The sequence below is a fragment of the Argopecten irradians genome, chromosome 7 (genome assembly GCF_041381155.1).
Source record: "Argopecten irradians isolate NY chromosome 7, Ai_NY, whole genome shotgun sequence".
Taxonomy (NCBI): Eukaryota; Metazoa; Mollusca; class Bivalvia; order Pectinida; family Pectinidae; genus Argopecten; species Argopecten irradians.
Window position 1 is genome coordinate 9,498,253 of NC_091140.1, and position 23,298 is coordinate 9,521,550.

At 35.5% G+C, this 23,298-nt stretch overlaps 1 protein-coding gene across 1 annotated transcript; it reads left to right on the forward strand.

Moving 5' to 3' along the window:
• Window positions 1-1,411: 1,411 nt before the first annotated feature.
• LOC138326886 (solute carrier family 49 member 4 homolog) lies at window positions 1,412-23,053 on the forward strand. The gene is made up of 13 exons (XM_069272871.1): window positions 1,412-1,875; window positions 2,609-2,935; window positions 3,447-3,678; window positions 4,423-4,513; window positions 5,078-5,241; window positions 5,597-5,657; window positions 13,585-13,589; window positions 13,961-14,090; window positions 16,642-16,750; window positions 17,361-17,428; window positions 18,954-19,072; window positions 20,700-20,882; window positions 21,326-23,053. Exons 2-13 carry the CDS (start codon window positions 2,792-2,794, stop codon window positions 21,442-21,444), a joined length of 1,425 nt encoding a protein of 474 aa, XP_069128972.1. The 5' UTR covers window positions 1,412-1,875; window positions 2,609-2,791; the 3' UTR covers window positions 21,445-23,053.
• Window positions 23,054-23,298: the final 245 nt, after the last annotated feature.

Below are 23,298 nucleotides of genomic sequence, written 5' to 3' on the forward strand. Positions count from 1 at the left end.
TTCGGCTGAATCTAAAAGAAGCTTAACTCTCGCCTTGTTTACAAGAACCTATGTGATCACGATTTAAAAATAAGCCCATTTATTCATGTTATCTGAATCTCTGATATTTGCAATACTATTTTGATGTACATCATGTTTTAACTTCTAATTAAGCAATCTTTCTCTTACATTGTACATGTACCAAAGGTACCGTTTTGCGATAAAACATGTTTTAATGACATTTGCTTTTGTACCGGTATATTGCATGAATTCGATGGCGTATACGTACAGTAGCTGTGTGTATTGTGTGTTACATCCGTTTGATATGTCACTTTGGTGGATATGTACGCGTTAGTGCCATGCACAACATTATTGATATTAGATATTGTCTTCATCAATAAATTTTAATGTCTTAGAGGATTAAAAATAGCTAGTATCCATGTTGTGCGCACAGGGGGCCAACTCAATAAAAATGGATGTTGTCATACAGTTTTTGTATTTGGTGGATGGACTGACGAGTATACATGACAGTCATGTGATTTTATCTGAAAATACGAGATTTGAAAAATTATTTAAACAATCGGGATATATTTACTATGAAACACCTGTAAATATCCCGATTTTTAAAAATATTTTTTCACTATTATAGGATTATGAATTGTACTGTAGTATATGTTTTATGAATGATGTCAGAATAAATCTATGTACATGTATGTATGTATCTACAATAGTATGTATTGTTTGTTGGACTATCAATCAACCTCTCCAAGGTATGATTAATGTATTGTAAGCATGTATCAAACAAAGGAGAAGGTACGTTAAGACTCGAATATGGCCGCAAAAATAATTCTCCAGTAAAGAACAACATATTTTGCCATATAACAGTTGAATACATTTGCTAACACATTACATCCCGAAAATATTCCGCATGTGCCAATTATGTTCACTATGACGTCATCTACATACTCTTTCCCGCCATTTTTCACAAAAATCCTTGAAAAATCATACTTTTTGAGTGGTTTTCTCTAAAAATGAATGTGGCTGCCTTCGTGGAGCAGAAAGAGATTTCCACACGTTGTGTATCGTGTATTTACACATATCCATGCAAAATATAAAGTTGCTCCAAGGTGGCAGCCAAATCCATTTCAAGCCTTTTCCTAAAGATGATGAATTTCTAGCAACATTTGGCGAGAAAAGGAAAATCATCAATTTGATGACGTCATAGGTGGAGCACATCGTGTACATGGTTATAAAAAGTTATGTTTAGATGAATGGCAAGTATGAGAGTATTTATTGATGTGAAATTGATGTGGATCAGAGTTAATATTTGTCGGCTTGAAAAATTAAGGCCAGATACTGGTCCTATCATATCTACTCCTTTCAAATTACAAAGTATTAAAATACATTAAAAGAGGAAAAGTTCACGGAATGCACACTCTCGGAAATCAATTAATCAAGTGAAAAAGATAGATAAAATGGCTGAAATTATGTATCCTGTAAAATATTCAACGGATTATATAACGCTCAATTAATATCTCTTACCAACACCACTCGATGAAAATATAGATATTTCCAAGAAATTCTGTCAATCACGTTTCACAATAGTGGTAACCAATACAATGTATCACCAAAAACCAAAAAGGTGAGAAATAGCGTGACCTCTCTGCATACCAATACAGTTTTATTTATAATGTATGTACACAGTGTACAGGGTGTACTGTGGCGATATGATACTGGAGCATCACTAATACAAACAATCAAAGTTCAGCTATAGGTCCTGTCTGGCTAAGTGGCTGTTGATAAACAGAGAAGTTTTACCTGGGACGGATGCTTTTATTATTATTGTCGAATATTTCCTTGGTAACAAGTCATCTGACGTCAGTCATTTTAAATAAGGTGAGTGAATGTTTTAACAGTAATGTGTTTTTAGTAAAACCACCTGAAGTCATATACCTAAATACAGCATATACATAATTATGATACATTGTTAGATAAAGGTTGTCTACGTATCTACATATCGAGGATTAATATTTACAAACCTAAGTACTTAACTGGTGCATTGTACAGGATTGTCGTATAACGTAAATTTAGAGACACAATGGTGGAAACAGATAATAGGCCTTTCACAAGAGTTTAAATTATCTTTTTTTATGCGGATCATTAGGTAGTATATATCTTTTGACTTTGAAGGGATTCGAGCGTTATATACAATAATGTAACTAAAATTTACTTTACAACATCCAAATTCCATTCGAAACAATCTGAAACACCCAACATACTTTATATTCAATAGCTCATTCTATGGAATTAATATAGATTAAACATTCGCACACATACTGATAAAATGTATATAAATCGGTTATTATGAACTTGATGAACTTTATTAACTATTATGTATTCATTACTTTAATGAGAACTGTATTTCAAAACTCTTATGTTCATTCTGCTTAAATAATGCTTTCTATTACATTGATATTTCTGGAAATAAAAGCAATTTGTCTTGTCAATGGCCATTCAGGCGTTGAACTCGAGTTTATTCCAATATCACCAGTATTTTATAATTCGGCGCTTCCAATGTATTATAGATGTAACAATACAGCCACATGAATGAACATTTGTTATTGGACAGACAGTACATCTGCTAAATTTGGACTGACGTCTCGATCAGCAGCTAGTCCCCCTTCCATACTGTGCTGAACCTATCACGATTCATCTAAGAAGTTACAAAGAAAACACCCAACCTCTTGACGCCTAAAGGTCAATGTCGTGAACACAAACTGGTGTCTTGTAGTACATTGTAGACACTATCACCATGGAAACGCCTACAAAGAAGCTGATTAATGATACCGATTCCTACGGTACATTTCCGGAATATTCTGTGGACGTTGACTCAGATGGTCGTGTGATTAACCAAAATGGCCGCGACAGTCCTCATCTACCTTATGTGGAAAAGAAGGTATTGGACGGCTTTCTACTCTAAAATGAAAAACAACTAAAGCCATGAATAACTTTTATATAATAAGAAAGCTATTTCACGAAGTATATGAAATTTAAAACGAAACTTCTGTTAATAAATTAAATGATAAAATTCGTCATGAAAATGATTTAGCGTAAATAAGGTAGGATATTTGTTTGTCTTACGTCACAAAGGAACATACATGTATATGTTTCAATTATCAAACATATTGCCGAGATTGGCCCGAATAATGTTTTGAAAGAATATACAAATTTATCATTTACCAACTTTTATTACAGCTCAAAAATGAATATACTTGTCCTTATAAAACAATGAAAGTCAAATTAATTCAATTAATGCACTGTATTCCTGAATGTCTAGGAAGCAATTCAAAGAGAGATTTGGCATCAAACTTTTCAAAATTTGTCTCGAATTCACCATTCGATGGCTCAGAGGGGCCTGCTACCCACAAAGACCCATGATATAATAAAACGTTGACCACTGTTTCCAGAAGATTCCGGTGGTAGAGACACACGTGTATAAGAGAAGATGGTACGTTTTGTTAGTATTCTCCCTGGTGGCCGCGGTCCAGGGCGGATACTGGAACACGTGGGGACCCATAGCGGCCTCTACCGAGGAGGCGTTCGGCTGGGACGACGCTGACATCGCTCTTCTCAGTAACTGGGGCCCTATAGCTTACATCATATCAGCCGTGTTCTTCGCGTGGGTCATCGACGTCAAAGGTAAAGTATATAGTTATCACTGGTTCATATAAATCCCTGTAATCGCCAGAATCATCAACATAATGTCGTAAAGTGTACCAATCACCCAAGTCAGAGAGAGCAATAATTCCTTTAATGGTATTTTTCAAGACATACGAACACAAATATTTAATTGTTTGGGAACCCTTGTAATTTGTAATAAACTTGTATTGAACTGTTTTAATGCCAATGTAGGGAACATCTCGATGAAATTCTATGTATTGAGGAGTTTGTAAAATGTTTCGTTTCCATGGATTCTGTTACCCCGTTGTTCTTATTGGTGACCAATATCCTCTAGTGTCTCCAAAAATACAGTATAAATCTATTGCAATTTAGTGAATTGTATATGACGATTTGTTTGCCCAAGAAAATGTTTCCCGAAGGAGAGATCTGTCAATTCAATGAATAATTAAAATGAGGTATATACTATTATTGTTTTGTCCCCAGGTATCCGGGCATCCGTACTCGTGACCATGTTCCCCTGGACTCCCTATAACGTATATTGTATACTTTCTGTATTCAGGTATCCGGGTATACGTACTCGTGACCATGTTCCCCTGGACTCCCTATAATGTATATTGTATATCCGTACTCGTGACCATGTTCCCCTGGACTCCCTATAACGTATATTGTATTCTTTCTGTATTCAGGTATCCGGGTATCTGTACTCGTGACCATGTTCCCCTGGACTCCCTATAACGTATATTGTATACTTTCTGTATCCAGGTATCCGGGTATCCGTACTGGTGACCATGTCCCTTGTGGCAGCTGGGGCTGGCATCAGGTGTATCACCAGTAAACCGCCCTATGTCAAGTGGTACGTAAATATACCATCACCACATTCATATCTAGTCCGACCTAACTCGCATTCAATTAGCTACAATGTCTCCATTGTGAGAGAATGTTCCTAAATATTGAACAAAAGTCAATGTCAGAATAACAATATTGAAGAAAACCTTAGTTCAGTTGGCATTCATTAGTGACTTTTCTAACATTTATTTACCCTATTATAGAAGACACTGACACCATGTATATGTGATAATTGGCCGGTACATCCAGTGTACTTCGTATTCGTTTGCTATGTGACATTCAGTTTTCTTTCTTTTCGGATGTTTAGATGTTCTGTATTAAAACACATATATATAGAAAAGAAACGACTGTTGTATTGTTACCTTTACCGAAATGTTTTCAAAAAAGGATACACATGAAATTATTCCTCATGTTGCACATAGATTTTGCCCATGGATACATAGCGAGACCCATCACCAAATAAAGCATTATTTGATTATACGGCCACCTCCAACATTCCGTAGTCTTATTGTACTTGTATTTTCCATTGCTTGGTCGTAGAAGGCGACTAAATGTGAGACTCTCTTTGTAGGACAGTTCATACTGGCCAGCTCCTGAATGGTTTAGGAGGTCCTGTTGCTATGGGACTGCCACCGGTGTTGTCTGCCACGTGGTTCCCGCCACACGAGAGGACGACGGCCACAGCCGTCTCCCAAATCCTTAACGGTTTAGGGGTCGGGGTGTCCTTTATCATCGGTAAGTCAGTCAATTAAAAACAAGCACTATTGGAATAATTGTATGACGCGTATGTTTGGCTATAGCATTATGTACATTTGGGTGTCTGTATCAGCTTGATACTTGTTTGAGATTCAGGGATACAAATTTTTATATGCTTGCTTTTTCTTGAACAAATAACTTGGTAGCAAAAGCTTATCTGAAAAACAAGAGTACATACATACATAGGACCCTTTATAATAGATATGTCGTGGGCTGTACTTTTGACAGCCCTAAGAATCAGATGAAAGGTCATATCTGATGTCACTTACAAAGACGAATCTGATGGAAATTCTCATATCTAGTAAACTTAACATTGAATCTGTATATTATTTAGGACCGTACCTTGTACCGGACAAACCACCAGACAACTCAAACTCGTCTGTGTACAATGCCAGGTAAAATACTATCAAACATAGGCTTAATCAGTTTATTTATTGCATAAATACATTAAACAAGATGTCCATTGTTTAATGTTTCTCAAACAAAATATTATATATTCTAATGTTATTGTAGTCACACAAAACATTTCTATAAAAAGAGCAAATTTTTACAAAGCAATATTACAAAGAGTCACAACACGAAAATACTGCAGTCTCCCAAAACACACATTCATTACATACCCACAACACGAACATACTGCAGTCTCCCAAAACACACACTCATTACATACACACAACACGGACATACTGCAGTCTCCCAAAACAAACACTCATCACATACACAAAACACAAACATACTGCAGTCTCCCAAACACACACTCATCACATACCTTCATCGAACATACTGCAGTCTCCGAAAACACACACTTATTACATACACACAGCCCGAACATACTGCAGTCTCCCAAAACACATACTGTTTACATACTCACAACACGAACATACTGCAGTCTCCAAAAACACACATTACATACACACACGAACATTACTGCAGTCTCCAAAACACACACTCATTACATACCCACAACACGAACATACTGCAGTCTCCCAAAAACACACACTACACACAACCGAACACGCAGTCTCCAAAACACACATCATTACATACTCACAACACGAACATACTGCAGTCTCCCAAAACACACACTCATTACATACACACAACACGAACATACTGCAGTCTCCCAAAACACACACTCATTACATACACACAACACGAACACACTGCAGTCTCCCAAAACACACACTCATTACATACACACAACACGAACATACTGCAGTCTCCCAAAACACACACTCATTACATACACACAACCCGAACATACTGCAGTCTCCCAAAACACACACTCATTACATACACACAACCCGAACATACTGCAGTCTCCCAAAACACACACTCATTACATACACACAACACGAACATACTGCAGTCTCCCAAAACACACACTCATTACATACCCACAACCCACGAACATACTGCAGTCTCCCAAACACACACTCATTACATACACCACAACACGAACATACTGCAGTCTCCCAAAACACACACTCATTACATACACACAACACGAACATACTGCAGTCTCCCAAAAACACACACTCATTACATACACACAACACGAACATACTGCAGTCTCCCAAAACACACACTCATTACATACACACAACACGAACATACTGCAGTCTCCAAAACACACACACTCATTACATACACACACAACAACGAACATTACTGCAGTCTCCCAAAACACACACTCATTACATACATCATACATACCACAACACGAACATACTGCAGTCTCCCAAACACACACACTCATTACATACACACAAACACGAACATACTGCAGTCTCCCAAAACACACACTCATTACATACACACAACACGAACATACTGCAGTCTCCAAAAACACACACTCATTACATACCACACAACACGAACATACTGCAGTCTCCCAAAACACACACACTCATTACATACCCACAACACGAACATACTGCAGTCTCCCAAAAACACACACTCATTACATACACACACAACACGAACATACTGCAGTCTCCCAAAACACACACTCATTACATACCCACAACCCGAACATACTGCAGTCTCCCAAAACACACACTCATTACATACACACAACACGAACATACTGCAGTCTCCCAAAACACACACTCATTACATACACACAACACGAACATACTGCAGTCTCCCAAAACACACACTCATTACATACCCACAACACGAACATACTGCAGTCTCCCAAAACACACACTCATTACATACACACAACCCGAACATACTGCAGTCTCCCAAAACACACACTCATTACATACCCACAACACGAACATACTGCAGTCTCCCAAAACACACACTCATTACATACACACAACACGAACATACTGCAGTCTCCCAAAACACACACTCATTACATACACACAACACGAACATACTGCAGTCTCCCAAAACACACACTCATTACATACCCACAACACGAACATACTGCAGTCTCCAAAAACACACACTCATTACATACCCACAACACGAACATACTGCAGTCTCCCAAAACACACACTCATTACATACACACAACACGAACATACTGCAGTCTCCCAAAACACACACTCATTACATACACACAACACGAACATACTGCAGTCTCCCAAAACACACACTCATTACATACCCACAACACGAACATACTGCAGTCTCCCAAAACACACACTCATTACATACACACAACACGAACATACTGCAGTCTCCCAAAACACACACTCATTACATACTCACACAACACGAACATACTGCAGTCTCCCAAAACACACACTCATTACATACACACAACACGAACATACTGCAGTCTCCCAAAACACACACTCATTACATACACACAACACGAACATACTGCAGTCTCCCAAAACACACACTCATTACATACACACAACACGAACACATACTGCAGTCTCCCAAAACACACACTCATTACATACACACAACACGAACATACTGCAGTCTCCCAAAACACACACTCATTACATACACACAACACGAACATACTGCAGTCTCCAAAAACACACACTCATTACATACCCACAACCCGAACATACTGCAGTCTCCCAAAACACACACTCATTACATACCACACAACACGAACATACTGCAGTCTCCCAAAACACACACTCATTACATACACACAACACGAACATACTGCAGTCTCCCAAAAAACACACTCATACATACATACACACAACACGAACATACTGCAGTCTCCCAAAACACACACACTCATTACATACACACAACACGAACATACTGCAGTCTCCCAAAACACACACTCATTACATACCCACAACACGAACATACTGCAGTCTCCCAAAACACACACTCATTACATACACACAACCCGAACATACTGCAGTCTCCAAAAACACACACTCATTACATACCCACAACACGAACATACTGCAGTCTCCCAAAACCACACACTCATTACATACACACAACACGAACATACTGCAGTCTCCCAAAACACACACTCATTACATACACACAACACGAACATACTGCAGTCTCCCAAAACACACACTCATTACATACACACAACACGAACATACTGCAGTCTCCCAAAACACACACTCATTACATACACACAACACGAACATACTGCAGTCTCCCAAAACACACACTCATTACATACCCACAACACGAACATACTGCAGTCTCCCAAAACACACACTCATTACATACACACAACACGAACATACTGCAGTCTCCCAAAACACACACACTCATTACATACACACAACACGAACATACTGCAGTCTCCCAAAACACACACTCATTACATACACACAACACGAACATACTGCAGTCTCCCAAAACACACACTCATTACATACACACAACACGAACATACTGCAGTCTCCCAAAACACACACTCATTACATACACACAACACGAACATACTGCAGTCTCCCAAAACACACACTCATTACATACCACACAACACGAACATACTGCAGTCTCCCAAAACACACACTCATTACATACACACAACACGAACATACTGCAGTCTCCAAAAACACTCATTACACAACGACATTACATACCCACAACAACACGAACATACTGCAGTCTCCCAAAAACACACACTCATTACATACCCACAACACGAACATACTGCAGTCTCTCCACAAAACACACACTCATTACATACCCACAACACGAACATACTGCAGTCTCCCAAAACACACACTCATTACATACCCACAACCCGAACATACTGCAGTCTCCCAAAACACATACTCATTACATACACACAACACGAACATACTGCAGTCTCCCAAAACACACACTCATTACATACACACAACACGAACATACTGCAGTCTCCCAAAACACACACTCATTACATACACACAACACGAACATACTGCAGTCTCCAAAACACACACTCATTACATACCCACAACACGAACATACTGCAGTCTCCCAAAACACACACTCATTACATACCCACAACCCGAACATACTGCAGTCTCCCAAAACACACACTCATTACATACACACAACACGAACATACTGCAGTCTCCCAAAACACACACTCATTACATACCCACAACACGAACATACTGCAGTCTCCCAAAACACACACTCATTACATACCCACAACACGAACATACTGCAGTCTCCCAAAACACACACTCATTACATACCCATCAAAACGAACATACTGCAGTCTCCAAAAACACACACATCATTACATACCACAACCCGAACATACTGCAGTCTCCCAAACACACACACTCATTACATACCACAACACGAACATACTGCAGTCTCCCAAAACACATACTCATTACATACACACAACACACGAACATACTGCAGTCTCCCAAAACACACACTCATTACATACACACAACACGAACATACTGCAGTCTCCCAAAACACACACTCATTACATACACACAACACGAACATACTGCAGTCTCCAAACACACACTCATTACATACACACAACACGAACATACTGCAGTCTCCCAAAACACACACTCATTACATACACACACAACACGAACATACTGCAGTCTCCCAAAACACACACACTCATTACATACCCACAACACGAACATACTGCAGTCTCCCAAAACACACACTCATTACATACACACAACACGAACATACTGCAGTCTCCCAAAACACACACTCATTACATACACACAACACGAACATACTGCAGTCTCCCAAAAAACACACACATTACATACCACACAACACGAACATACTGCAGTCTCCCAAAACACACACTCATTACATACACACAACCCGAACATACTGCAGTCTCCCAAAACACACACTCATTACATACACACAACACGAACATACTGCAGTCTCCCAAAACACACACTCATTACATACCCACAACCCGAAGATACTGCAGTCTCCCAAAACACACACTCATTACATACCCACAACTCGAACATACTGCAGTCTCCCAAAACACACACTCATTACATACACACAACACGAACATACTGCAGTCTCCAAAACACGCACTCATTACATACCCACAACCGACGAACATACTGCAGTCTCCCAAAACACACACTCATTACATACCACAACACGAACATACTGCAGTCTCCCAAAACACACACTCATTACATACACACAACCCGAACATACTGCAGTCTCCCAAAACACACACTCATTACATACCCACAACACGAACATACTGCAGTCTCCCAAAACACACACACTCATTACATACACACAACACGAACATACTGCAGTCTCCCAAAACACACACTTAGTTATTACATACCCACAACCCGAAGATACTGCAGTCTCCCAAAACACACACTCATTACATACACACAACACGAACATACTGCAGTCTCCCAAAACACACACTCATTACATACACACAACACGAACATACTGCAGTCTCCCAAAACACACACTCATTACATACCCACAACACGAACATACTGCAGTCTCCCAAAACACACACTCATTACATACACACAACCCGAACATACTGCAGTCTCCCAAAACACACACTCATTACATACCCACAACACGAACATACTGCAGTCTCCCAAAACACACACTCATTACATACACACAACACGAACATACTGCAGTCTCCCAAAAACACACTAACTCATTACATACACACAACACGAACATACTGCAGTCTCCAAAACACACACTCATTACATACACACAACACGAACATACTGCAGTCTCCAAAACACACACTCATTTACATTACATACCCACAACACGAACATACTGCAGTCTCCCAAAACACACACTCATTACATACCCACAACCCGAAGATACTGCAGTCTCCCAAAACACATACTCATTACATACACACAACACGAACATACTGCAATCTCCAAAAACACACACTCATTACATACACACAACACGAAGATACTGCAGTTTACTGCAGTCCTCCCAAAACACGCACCCATAAAACACACACTTGCATTCACAACAACTACACAAACACATCGAAGAGATACATTACTACCCAAGTTACATACGCACGAATATAATGCATCTTCCAAAAACACACACTCATTACATAACCAAAACACACACCATTACATACCACAACTCTTTCATACTCGCAGTCGTTCCTTAAAAACTCATGTTTACTTCTTATTTGACTCTCACGATAATATACCTAAGAGTAGTCTTTATTTATAATATGCACAAAATAAATAATAACCAGCTTTGGTAGGCTTTACATTGGTACTGTGCGTATTGTCCAAATAATCACACACATAGTTTGTAAATTGAACATAATTTGGAATAGAGTCTTTAGTTATAATTGTGTCTATAACAGGCTTTACACTTGTTCCAAGAAGTTTTGGTTCATGAGTCTTCAAACTATTACTCATACTGCATATCCACCTGTTTAACCGAAGTATATTGCAGTCTCCCGATAACACCATACTACATTACATTTATAGATTTTATGTGTCATCCCATATAATCTAATGTTTTACTTGTTTGTAGCGATTTTGAGTTTATGTAGTCTATAACCTGATGTACACGTGTTTCGTACACAGTAACACGAACATAATGTGTCTATAACCTAAACACACACACAAACACGAACGTAACTGTTTCTGTACAAGTTTATGTGTCTATAACCCTGCTGCGTGGTACAAGTGTTTGTTCAGTTTATGTGTTCTAAAACCTGATGTCACACGTGTTTGTAGAGTTTTGGTTCATTACATTTGCACTTTAATTTGCTGTACACGTGTTTAACCACAAACAGTTTATGTGTCTATAACCTACTGAACATGCTACAGTCTGTTTATACAGGAGTCTATGTGTCTATGATCTGTTGCCAACACTTGTTTGTTGAATTTTCATGTGTCTACTTACCCTGCTTTACTACACGTGATTTGTATAGAGTCTCGGGATCATGTAGTCTATAACCCTGTAAAGCATTCACGTGTTTGTAGAGTTTCGGGTCTCATGTCTATATACATGCTATTACAACGTGGTTTGTAGAAGTTCGGGGTTCATGTGTCTATAATCTGGCTGTACACTTGTTTGTACAGTTTATGTGTCTATAACCTGATGTACACCTGTTTATAGAGTCTATGTGTCTATGATCTGTTGTACACTTGTTTGTAGAATTCATGTGTCTATAACCTGCTATACACGTGTTTGTAGTGTTCGGGTTCATGTGTCATGTAACCTGCTATACACGTTCTTGTAGAGTTCGAAATCATGTGCTATACTGTTTGTAGAGTTAGTGTTCATCTGTGTCTATAACTTGCTGATATACCTATTTGTAGTTGAGAGTTCATGTGTCTATAACCTGCTGTACACGTGTTTGTAGAGTTGGGGTTCATGTGTCTATAACCTGCTGTACACGTGTTTGTAGAGTTCGGGTTCATGTGTCTATAATAACCTGTTTTGTACACGTGTGTCTATAACGTTTGTAGAGAGTTGGGTTCATGTGTCTATAACCCTGCTGTACCGTGTTTGTAGAGTTTGGGTTCATGTGTCTATAACCTGCTGTACACGTGTTTGTTGGTGGGTTCATGTGTCTAATCATGTGCTGTACACGTGTTTGTAGAGTTTGGGTTCATGTGTCTATAACCTGCTGTACACGTGTTTGTAGAGTTTGGGTTCATGTGTCTATAACCTGCTGTACACTTTTTTGTAGAGTTTTGAGGGTTTCAAGTGTCTATAACCTGCTGCTGTGTCTTATTACACGTGTTTGTAGAGTTTGTAGAGATTTGGGTTCATGTGTCTCTATAACCTGCTGTACACTTTGTTTGTATGAGTTTGGGTTCATAAATGTGTCTACACGTGTATCCTGCTGTACACGTGTTAATTGTACAGTTTCGGTTTGGGTTCATGTGTCTATAACCTGCTGTTACACGTTTTTGTAGAGTTTGGGTTCATGTGTCCTATAACCTGCTGTACATTGTAGAGTTAACTTTTTGTGATGTTGTCTATAAACCTGCTGTTCTGTGTGTTCTAGAGTTTGGGTTCATGCTGTATAACGCTGCTGTACAGTTTGGGTTCATGTTGTAGAGTTTGGGTTCATGTGTCTATAACCTGCTGTACACGTGTTTGTAGAGTTTGGGTTCATGTGTCTATAACCTGCTGTACACGTGTTTGTAGAGTTTGGGTTCATGTGTCTATAATCTGCTGTACACTTTTTTGTAGAGTTTGGGTTCATGTGTCTATAACCTGCTGTACACTTTTTTTGTAGAGTTCGGGTTCGCGGCTTTCATACTCCTCGTCTCCCTTGTCTACTTCCCTGATAAGCCCCCCTTACCCCCGTGCACCACCGCTTCCATAGAGAGACTCGAGTTCAAGAAAGGCCTGTCACAGTTACTCAGGTAAAACATAAGATATTGGCCAACTTATATAATTAAGAACTTTATTGTATGTACCTCTGAAGTTTGATACAGTATACTAAATATAGAAATTATTCAAATTATAAAATAATATGCCATGGAGTTCTAAATTGTAATATAACTTTATTGTATGTAGCTCTGAATTATAATATAGCTTTAGTGTATATAGCTGTAAATTGTTGTATAACTTTAGTGTATGTAGCTGTGAATTGTTGTATAACTTTAGTGTATGTAGCTGTGAATTATAAAATAGCATTAGTGGATTGTTTTTTTTGCTATTTACGAGGATATGCGATTCCAACGCACGATATATTTGACACAGGAATTTGAAGTTCTGGGTAATACTCCTAATATTTAAGTTTATACTATCTATATATGTCACACAGGAATTTTAAGTTCTGTATGGTAAATCTAATACTAAGTTAATACTATCTATATATGTCACACAGGAATTTTAAGTTCTGTATGGTAAATCTAATACTAAGTTTATACTATCTATATATTTCACACAGGAATTTTAAGTTCTGTATGGTATGTCTAATACTAAGTTAATACTATCTATATATGTCACACAGGAATTTTAAGTTCTGTATGGTAAATCTAATACTAAGTTTATACTATCTATATATGTCACACAGGAATTTTAAGTTCTGTATGGTAAATCTAATACTAAGTTTATACTATCTATATATGTCACACAGGAATTTTAAGTTCTGTATGGTAAATCTAATACTAAGTTAATACTATCTATATATGTCACACAGGAATTTTAAGTTCTGTATGGTAAATCTAATACTAAGTTAATACTATCTATATATGTCACACAGGAATTTTAAGTTCTGTATGGTAAATCTAATACTAAGTTTATACTATCTATATATGCCACAGAATTTTAAGTTCTGTATGGTAAATCTAATACTAAGTTAATACTATCTATATATGTCACACAGGAATTTTAAGTTCTGTATGGTAAATCTAATACTAAGTTAATACTATCTATATATGTCACACAGGAATTTTAAGTTCTGTATGGTAAATCTAATACTAAGTTTATACTATCTATCTATATATGTCACACAGGAATTTTAAGTTCTGTATGGTAAATCTAATACTAAGTTTATACTATCTATATATGTCACACAGGAATTTTAAGTTCTGTATGGTAAATCTAATACTAAGTTTATACTATCTATATATGTCACACAGGAATTTTAAGTTCTGTATGGTAAATCTAATACTAAGTTTATACTATCTATATATATGTCACACAGGAATTTTAAGTTCTGTATGGTAAATCTAATACTAAGTTTATACTATCTATATATGTCACAGAGGAATTTTAAGTTCTGTATGGTAAATCTAATACTAAGTTTATACTATCTATATATGTCACACAGGAATTTTAAGTTCTGTATGGTATGTCTAATACTAAGTTAATATACTATATATATGTCACACAGGAATTTTAAGTTCTGTATGGTAAATCTAATACTAAGTTTATACTATCTATATATGTCACACAGGAATTTTAAGTTCTGTATGGTAAATCTAATACTAAGTTTATACTATATATATATGTCACACAGGAATTTTAAGTTCTGTATGGTAAATCTAATACTAAGTTTATACTATCTATATATATGTCACACAGGAATTTTAAGTTCTGTATGGTAAATCTAATACTAAGTTTATACTATCTATATATGTCACACAGGAATTTTAAGTTCTGTATGGTAAATCTAATACTAAGTTTATACTATCTATATATGTCACACAGGAATTTTAAGTTCTGTATGGTAAATCTAATACTAAGTTTATACTATCTATATATGTCACACAGGAATTTTAAGTTCTGTATGGTAAATGTCTAATACTAAGTTTATACTATCTATATATATGTCACACAGGAATTTTAAGTTCTGTATGGTAAATCTAATACTAAGTTAATACTATCTATATATGTCACACAGGAATTTTAAGTTCTGTATGGTATGTCTAATACTAAGTTTATACTATCTATATATGTCACACAGGAATTTTAAGTTCTGTATGGTAAATCTAATACTAAGTTTATACTATCTATATATGTCACACAGGAATTTTAAGTTCTGTATGGTAAATCTAATACTAAGTTTATACTATCTATATATGTCACACAGGAATTTTAAGTTCTGTATGGTAAATCTAATACTAAGTTTATACTATCTATATATGTCACACAGGAATTTTAAGTTCTGTATGGTAAATCTAATACTAAGTTTATACTATCTATATATGTCACACAGGAATTTTAAGTTCTGTATGGTAAATCTAATACTAAGTTTATACTATCTTATATATGTCACACAGGAATTTTAAGTTACTGTATGTAAATTATACTTTCATACTAGTTATATATGTCACACAGGAATTTTAAGTTCTGTATGGTAAATCTAATACTAAGTTAATACTATCTATATATTTCACACAGGAATTTTAAGTTCTGGATGATATGTCTAATACTAAGTTTATACTATCTATATATGTCACACAGGAATTTTAAGTTCTGGATGATATGCCTTACATACGGAGTGTCTTTAGGCGTATTTAACTGCTGGCAAAGTGTTCTGGATGTCAACCTTAAACCACATGGTATCTCTGAGGTAAGGCGTTATAATGACAAATCTTATCATTGAAACACTTGGTATCTCGAGGGTAAAGCGTGTAGTCGCATATTTTATCAATGAACTACGTGGTATCTCGGAAGTAAGGCGAATGCACTACATTATATATCGGAGGTAAAGCGTATAATGTCAAACTTTATCAATGAACCTCTTGGTATCTCGAAGGTAAATCGTGTAATCACAAACTTTATCAATGAATTACATGGTATCTCGGAAGTAAGGCGTATAATGACAAATGTTTATCAATGCACTACATTATATATCGGAGGTAAAGCGTATAATGACAAACTTTATCAATGAACCTCTTGGTATCTCGAAGGTAAATCGTGTAATCACAAACTTTATCAATGAACTACATGGTATATCGGAAGTAAGGCGTATAATGACAAATTTGATCAATGAACTACATTATATATCGGAGGTAAAGGGTACAATGACAAACATATCAATGAACCACTTGGTATCTCGGAGGTAAAGCCTATTATAACAAGCTCCATCAATATACAACATTGTATCTCGGAGTGCTCTCAGTACCTTATTTACTGACGTGTTAGGGTATAAAGTTTCAGTCTTGATTTTGAAATTCCAGGACGAGGCTGGATGGATGGGATTCTATGGGACACTAGCAGCTTCTCTCACATGTGTAATAGTAGCAAGGTGGGTTGACTGGCAAAAACTGCACAGTTGGACTTTTTTTATGTTTGAATCATTATATACACATAATTATACATGTCTGGTTTTTTTTAATTACCTGGTTTGTTTTAGTTCAATATATGTCGAAACTATTTAGGTGTTATTTTTATATCCATTTTATTGAAAATACTTAGCTTTTATATTAGAAGCGTATCTTTAATATGGGTGCCGCCATCATGGAAAATTCCAAACACGTTTCATTTGGCGATGCAGTATCACTGTAGTACAACTGGTACGAATCCGCAAACGGAAGGTACGGTATGTCACCTTCTCAATTAGATTAATCTCGAGATAAACTTCCATGCCAAACAACACTAGTATGTTTTTAACACTTAAGTGTACGCCATCCCTTCTTATCGACCTCTAAAAAGTCTGCTATAAATTTTAAACATTATCTATGATAAAACTTGCAAAAGCATGCGCAATTGATGAGTTAGAAAATGTTTTCACTAATGATAATGTCTTATTTTGACTCAGATTTCTGGATTTGTTTACCAATAATAATGAATTATTTTGACTCAGATTTTCTGATGTATTCACCAATGATAATGTGTTATTTTGACTCAGATTTTTCTGATGTTTTCACCAATGATAATGCATTATTTTTACAGATTTTACAGATTTTTGGATGTGTTCACTTATGATATTGTATTGTTTTTACAGATTTTCGGACGTTTTCACCAACGATTTTGTATCATTTTGACAGAATTTCAGATGTTTCCACCAAGGACAATGTATTATTTTGACAGATTTTCGGATGTGCTCACCAATGATAATGCATTATTTTGACAGATTTTCAGATGTGGTCACCAATGATAATGTATTATTTTGACAGATTTTCGGATGCTTTCACCAATGATAATGTATTGTTTTTACAGATTTTCGGATGTTTTCACCAACAATTATGTATTATTTTGACAGAATTTTTCAGATGTTTTCACCAATGATAATGTATTATTGTGACAGGTTTTTGGATGTGTTCACCAATGATAATGTATTATTTTGACAGATTTTCAGATGTTTTCACCAACAATTATGTATTATTTTGACAGGTTTTCGGATGTGTTCACCAATGATAATGTATTATTTTGACAGAATTTTGGATGTGTTCACCAATGATAATGCATTATTGTGACAGGTTTTCAGATGTTTTCACCAATGATAATGTATTATTGTGACAGGTTTTTGGACGTTTTCACCAATGATAATGAATTATTTTGACAGATTTTTGGATGTTTTCACCAGTGATAATGCATTATTGTGACAGATTTTCGGATGTGTTCTCCAATGATAATGTATTATTTTTACAGGTTTTCGGATGTGTTCACCAATGATAATGTATTATTTTGACAGGTTTTTCGGATATGGCCACCATTGATAATGTATTATTTTTAACTAAAAATTTCGGATGTGTTCACCAATGATAATGTATTATTTTTAACTAAAATTTTCGGATGTGTTCACCAATGATAATGTATTATTTTGACAGATTTTCGGATGTGTTCACCAAACACATGCGACTGTTCCTGGTGATTCTGTACGTAGGTGGCGCCCTTGCAATGGCCTGGTTTACAGTTATCGTTAATGGCTACATACCAAACTCTACAAGTCAGTATAACAGTGGCAAAAGGCAGATGAAATTTAATAACACATCAATTTTTTTCTTGTGAGCTAATGGAAAACATGTAATTTATGATAAAATGCAACATAGTACAACAATTAGAAATACATTTGTGGTAACTTTAATAGATGTTTTTACCACCAAAAGGTACTAAAATTTTGAGAATTCCAATACTTCCAAACCATATGATTTAATTTTACAAGGACAAATAAAAGCTCAAATCTAATGTTGGCAATATTGCCAAAAACATGACACGTCTATAAAGCGGTCGAACCAAATAGCTCAATTGTGGTGTACGAATTTTAAAAAAGATACATATTTATTGTGTTTTAAGTATGAAGGGATTCCTCTAAATATACACATACAGATACATAAAGCACAAAACAATAACTTTTACGCTGCTTAATTTTTACTGTGAATGCTTTTGATGGAGTTTTAGATAATTCATCAAAACTTGTAGTTTTAAATAGATAGATGAAGTAGCATGTTTGCCCAACATATCTTTCCTCTGGGAGTTACCTCCCCTGGTATTATAAAATTGTCCAAATGACCGATGATATGTTATAAAATTGCCCAAATGACCGATGATATGTTATAAAATTGTCCAAATGACCGATGGTATATTAATTTTTTTCCATATGACCGATGATATATTATCAAATTTTCCATATGACCGATTATATATTATAAAATTTTACGTATGACCGATGACATATTATAAAAGTCCATATGACCGATGATTTATCATGGATTTGTCCATATAACCGATGATTTATCATGAATTTGTCCATATAACCGATGATATATTATAAAAGACCATATGACCGATGACATATTATAAAAGACCATATGACCGATGACATATTATAAAAGTTAGGTCATATGTCCGATTACATATTATAAAAGTCATATCCGATTGACATATTATAAAAACCGTGACATATTATAAAAGTCCATATGACCGATGACATATTATAAAAGTCCATATGACCGATGACATATTATAAAAGTCCATATGACCGATGACATATTATAAAAGTCCATATGACCGATGACATATTATAAAAGTCCATATGACCAATGACATATTATAAAAGTCCATATGAACGATGATTTATCATGAATTTGTCCATATAACCGATGATATATTATGTAGTTATCCTTATCGATAGTTATTTTGTTGAACAATAAATCCCATTATAAATACTCTCCTGTTATTCAGGATTTCTAACCTAACCTGACATGACCTAAATAAGTAGATTATTTTGACGTGCAATGTACAGGCAAATGATAATTCCAGTTAACTACACTTCTGTATATAAAGGATTAATTGTGAACCAGATAATTAGTCAATTTCTAAAAATCGATAATTTTATACACTGGATAATTTTTCGTGGAACATGTCTAATTGATCTTTTAGACATTTCTTAATCATACGTATATCATTAAAACCTTATCTTAACATTTTTAATCGCTAAAAGTTCATTTTTTTCATTTTGCATAAAATTCGCGAAAAGTTTGAAGCACATGAACAATTTGCTATACGTATACGGTATCTATAGAAACGTTGTTGTTAATTCATGATTAATTCACTTTTACACGACTGTGTTGTAGCGTCGCTGTACATATCAATTATCATTGGAACTCTCCTACTGAACGCGTCCCCACCACTCTACTACGAGATGGCATGTGAGATCACCTATCCTGTAGCGGAGGGCATTACAAACCTCTGGCTGACCATGATAAACAACGTGGGAGGTCTGATATTTTTGTTGGTGCAGATGATTCCAAATATAGGTAAAGTAATGCTTTCAGCTATTGGATATGCAATATTTAATTGAAATCAATATTTCATTGGGAATTTAAAAAAATGGGATAACTACAAATTGTCATTTATTTCAAGCATAATAGCAAGTTCCTATTTATTTACGTTTTAGCATGCTGTTGCAGTTGAATGAACATACATTTATGTAAAAAGCATTATTCTTGTTCCATAACTTTAATCCAGCCCAAGATATTTGTCATGACAATAAATTAATATTCTTGTGTGTAAAGGCAATCCAGTTTCTCATTTTAAAAAACGTTCTCCATAATACAAGGGCCTTAATCAATTTAATTCTTTGTATCAATGTAATTATAATTTGAGATATAGACAAGGATGTATTATTGGGCCGGTAAAAGTTGGAACAAACGATGCCTTTTATTTCTACTTTCATTAAATCAAATATGTTATTGATCAGGTACAAGTTGGGAGAACTGGTGTGTGATTGGGGCTGTGGTTGTTTGTATACCTATACTGTGTACAATGGATGAACGCTACAACAGACTGGAGGTGGACGAAAAGTCAGACAAGGAATAAAAAGCTGTAATACCTATTATAATTAACACGAACTTGATTCTTAAAGGAGTGCTTAACGAACAAAGTACCCCAGACCGAACTGTGCAAAATTATGGGATGGACGAAATAATAACTATCGAGTAATGTTCAAGTGTTAAAAATCTGTTGTTATGAAATCCCCGTCAATGTTGATGATAAATGTACTGATGCTTTTAAGTATGGTGGAACTAGGTATTTTAATATCATTATGTGTCAACTTCGTAATCGAGAAAGTCAGCTAAATTCTGATCTCTATAAAGACCATCTTTCTAATAGTCCATCCTGTATTTGTGGATACTCTACTGAAGATGTTGATCACTTCTTTCTCTTCTGTCCTAGATATGCAGTCCAACGTCAGAGCTTGTTAACTTCTCTGTCTCATTTACAACTTGACATCCAATTAAACCTTCACCTGAATCTAGACCTGAATCTTTCTCAACATTTACATATGAATGTTGACATTCTAACAAAGGGAAGTAATCACCTTAGCCATGAGATAAATTCAAACCTGTGTGCCTGTGTCCAAACCTTTATTGAATCATCTGGCAGACTTTGAGCCCACCATAATTATTATATTAACATGATAACATTTATACCTCTCTTATACAAGTATATATTAAAATTTAGCAAAATAATCCATACTGTACTATCCAATATTATATGAATATTAACATGTTTATGACTTCTTATACAAAAATAATCTAACTGTTTCATGAAATATGAAGAATGAATAGTATTGGAGGATTTGGATATATATATTCAACTATTTTGTCTGCAGGTATGCATTGGTTACTATATTCTCAAATATATCCATACCATAACTCAACCATTTGTCTCTCAAATTTGTATTAAACTATTGATATAACATTTTATTATAATGAATTACCTAGATATAATATCACAAGTTTAATCCTTTGTCTGTACCAAGTTCTTTGACAGGAGTAGATCATAGGTAAACCCTTATAACACTCATATTTTTATATTACATTATGTATAAACTCATTTTCTCCAATGTTATAATTAATTTATATGCATATGTTTTAATATACTCCCTCAGTATGGCTCTTTCTTTGGAAATTCCTGACTAGGATCAGTACTCAGTGGTAACATTATGGACTTTATAGTACTGCCCGGTCACTAGGAATGGCTTGTGCGGGAGTGATATTGAGGGATCCAAATTCAAATTAAATTCAAATCAATATCAATTGATTTAAATCAAGGAACTGTATATATTGAACTGATATGAATCCATTATAAATTTCAACTTATCATTATCTGGCTATACAGTATCCACATTTTAACTATAAACAAAAACATAGGTATGCGTATATACATGTATTTATATATACTTAACATGCTTTTTATACCTGCTCATTATTGGAGTGTTACCATAGTATTACTTACAAGTGTATCCTAAATATATATTTAATTTCAATATTGTCTGTAAAATTACAGATATATATGATTTTGAGATGTACATGTATGTATCCACAGGGAGAGGGCTTATATAGGCATAGCCTGCTGCCCAATCCCTATTAAATCTAATGATTTAATAAAAATATTTTGAAATGAAATGAAATGAAGTGACGATCATTATCCATTAAAGTTTCCATAGGACCATCGAACTGTTGATGGACGCCATGATTTCCTGATGTACCAGTCACTTATTTATACATACTGTTATGGTGTCATTCTTTAACTTCGTGTTATATCCTACGGCATTTAAATAGAGCATATACGCTGTACACCAGCTTTTTTGCGGCTATTTTTCACGATATCCATTCCAAAACGATTTCGTGAAGATTAACATTCGCTGAATTACAAATAGAATGCTAA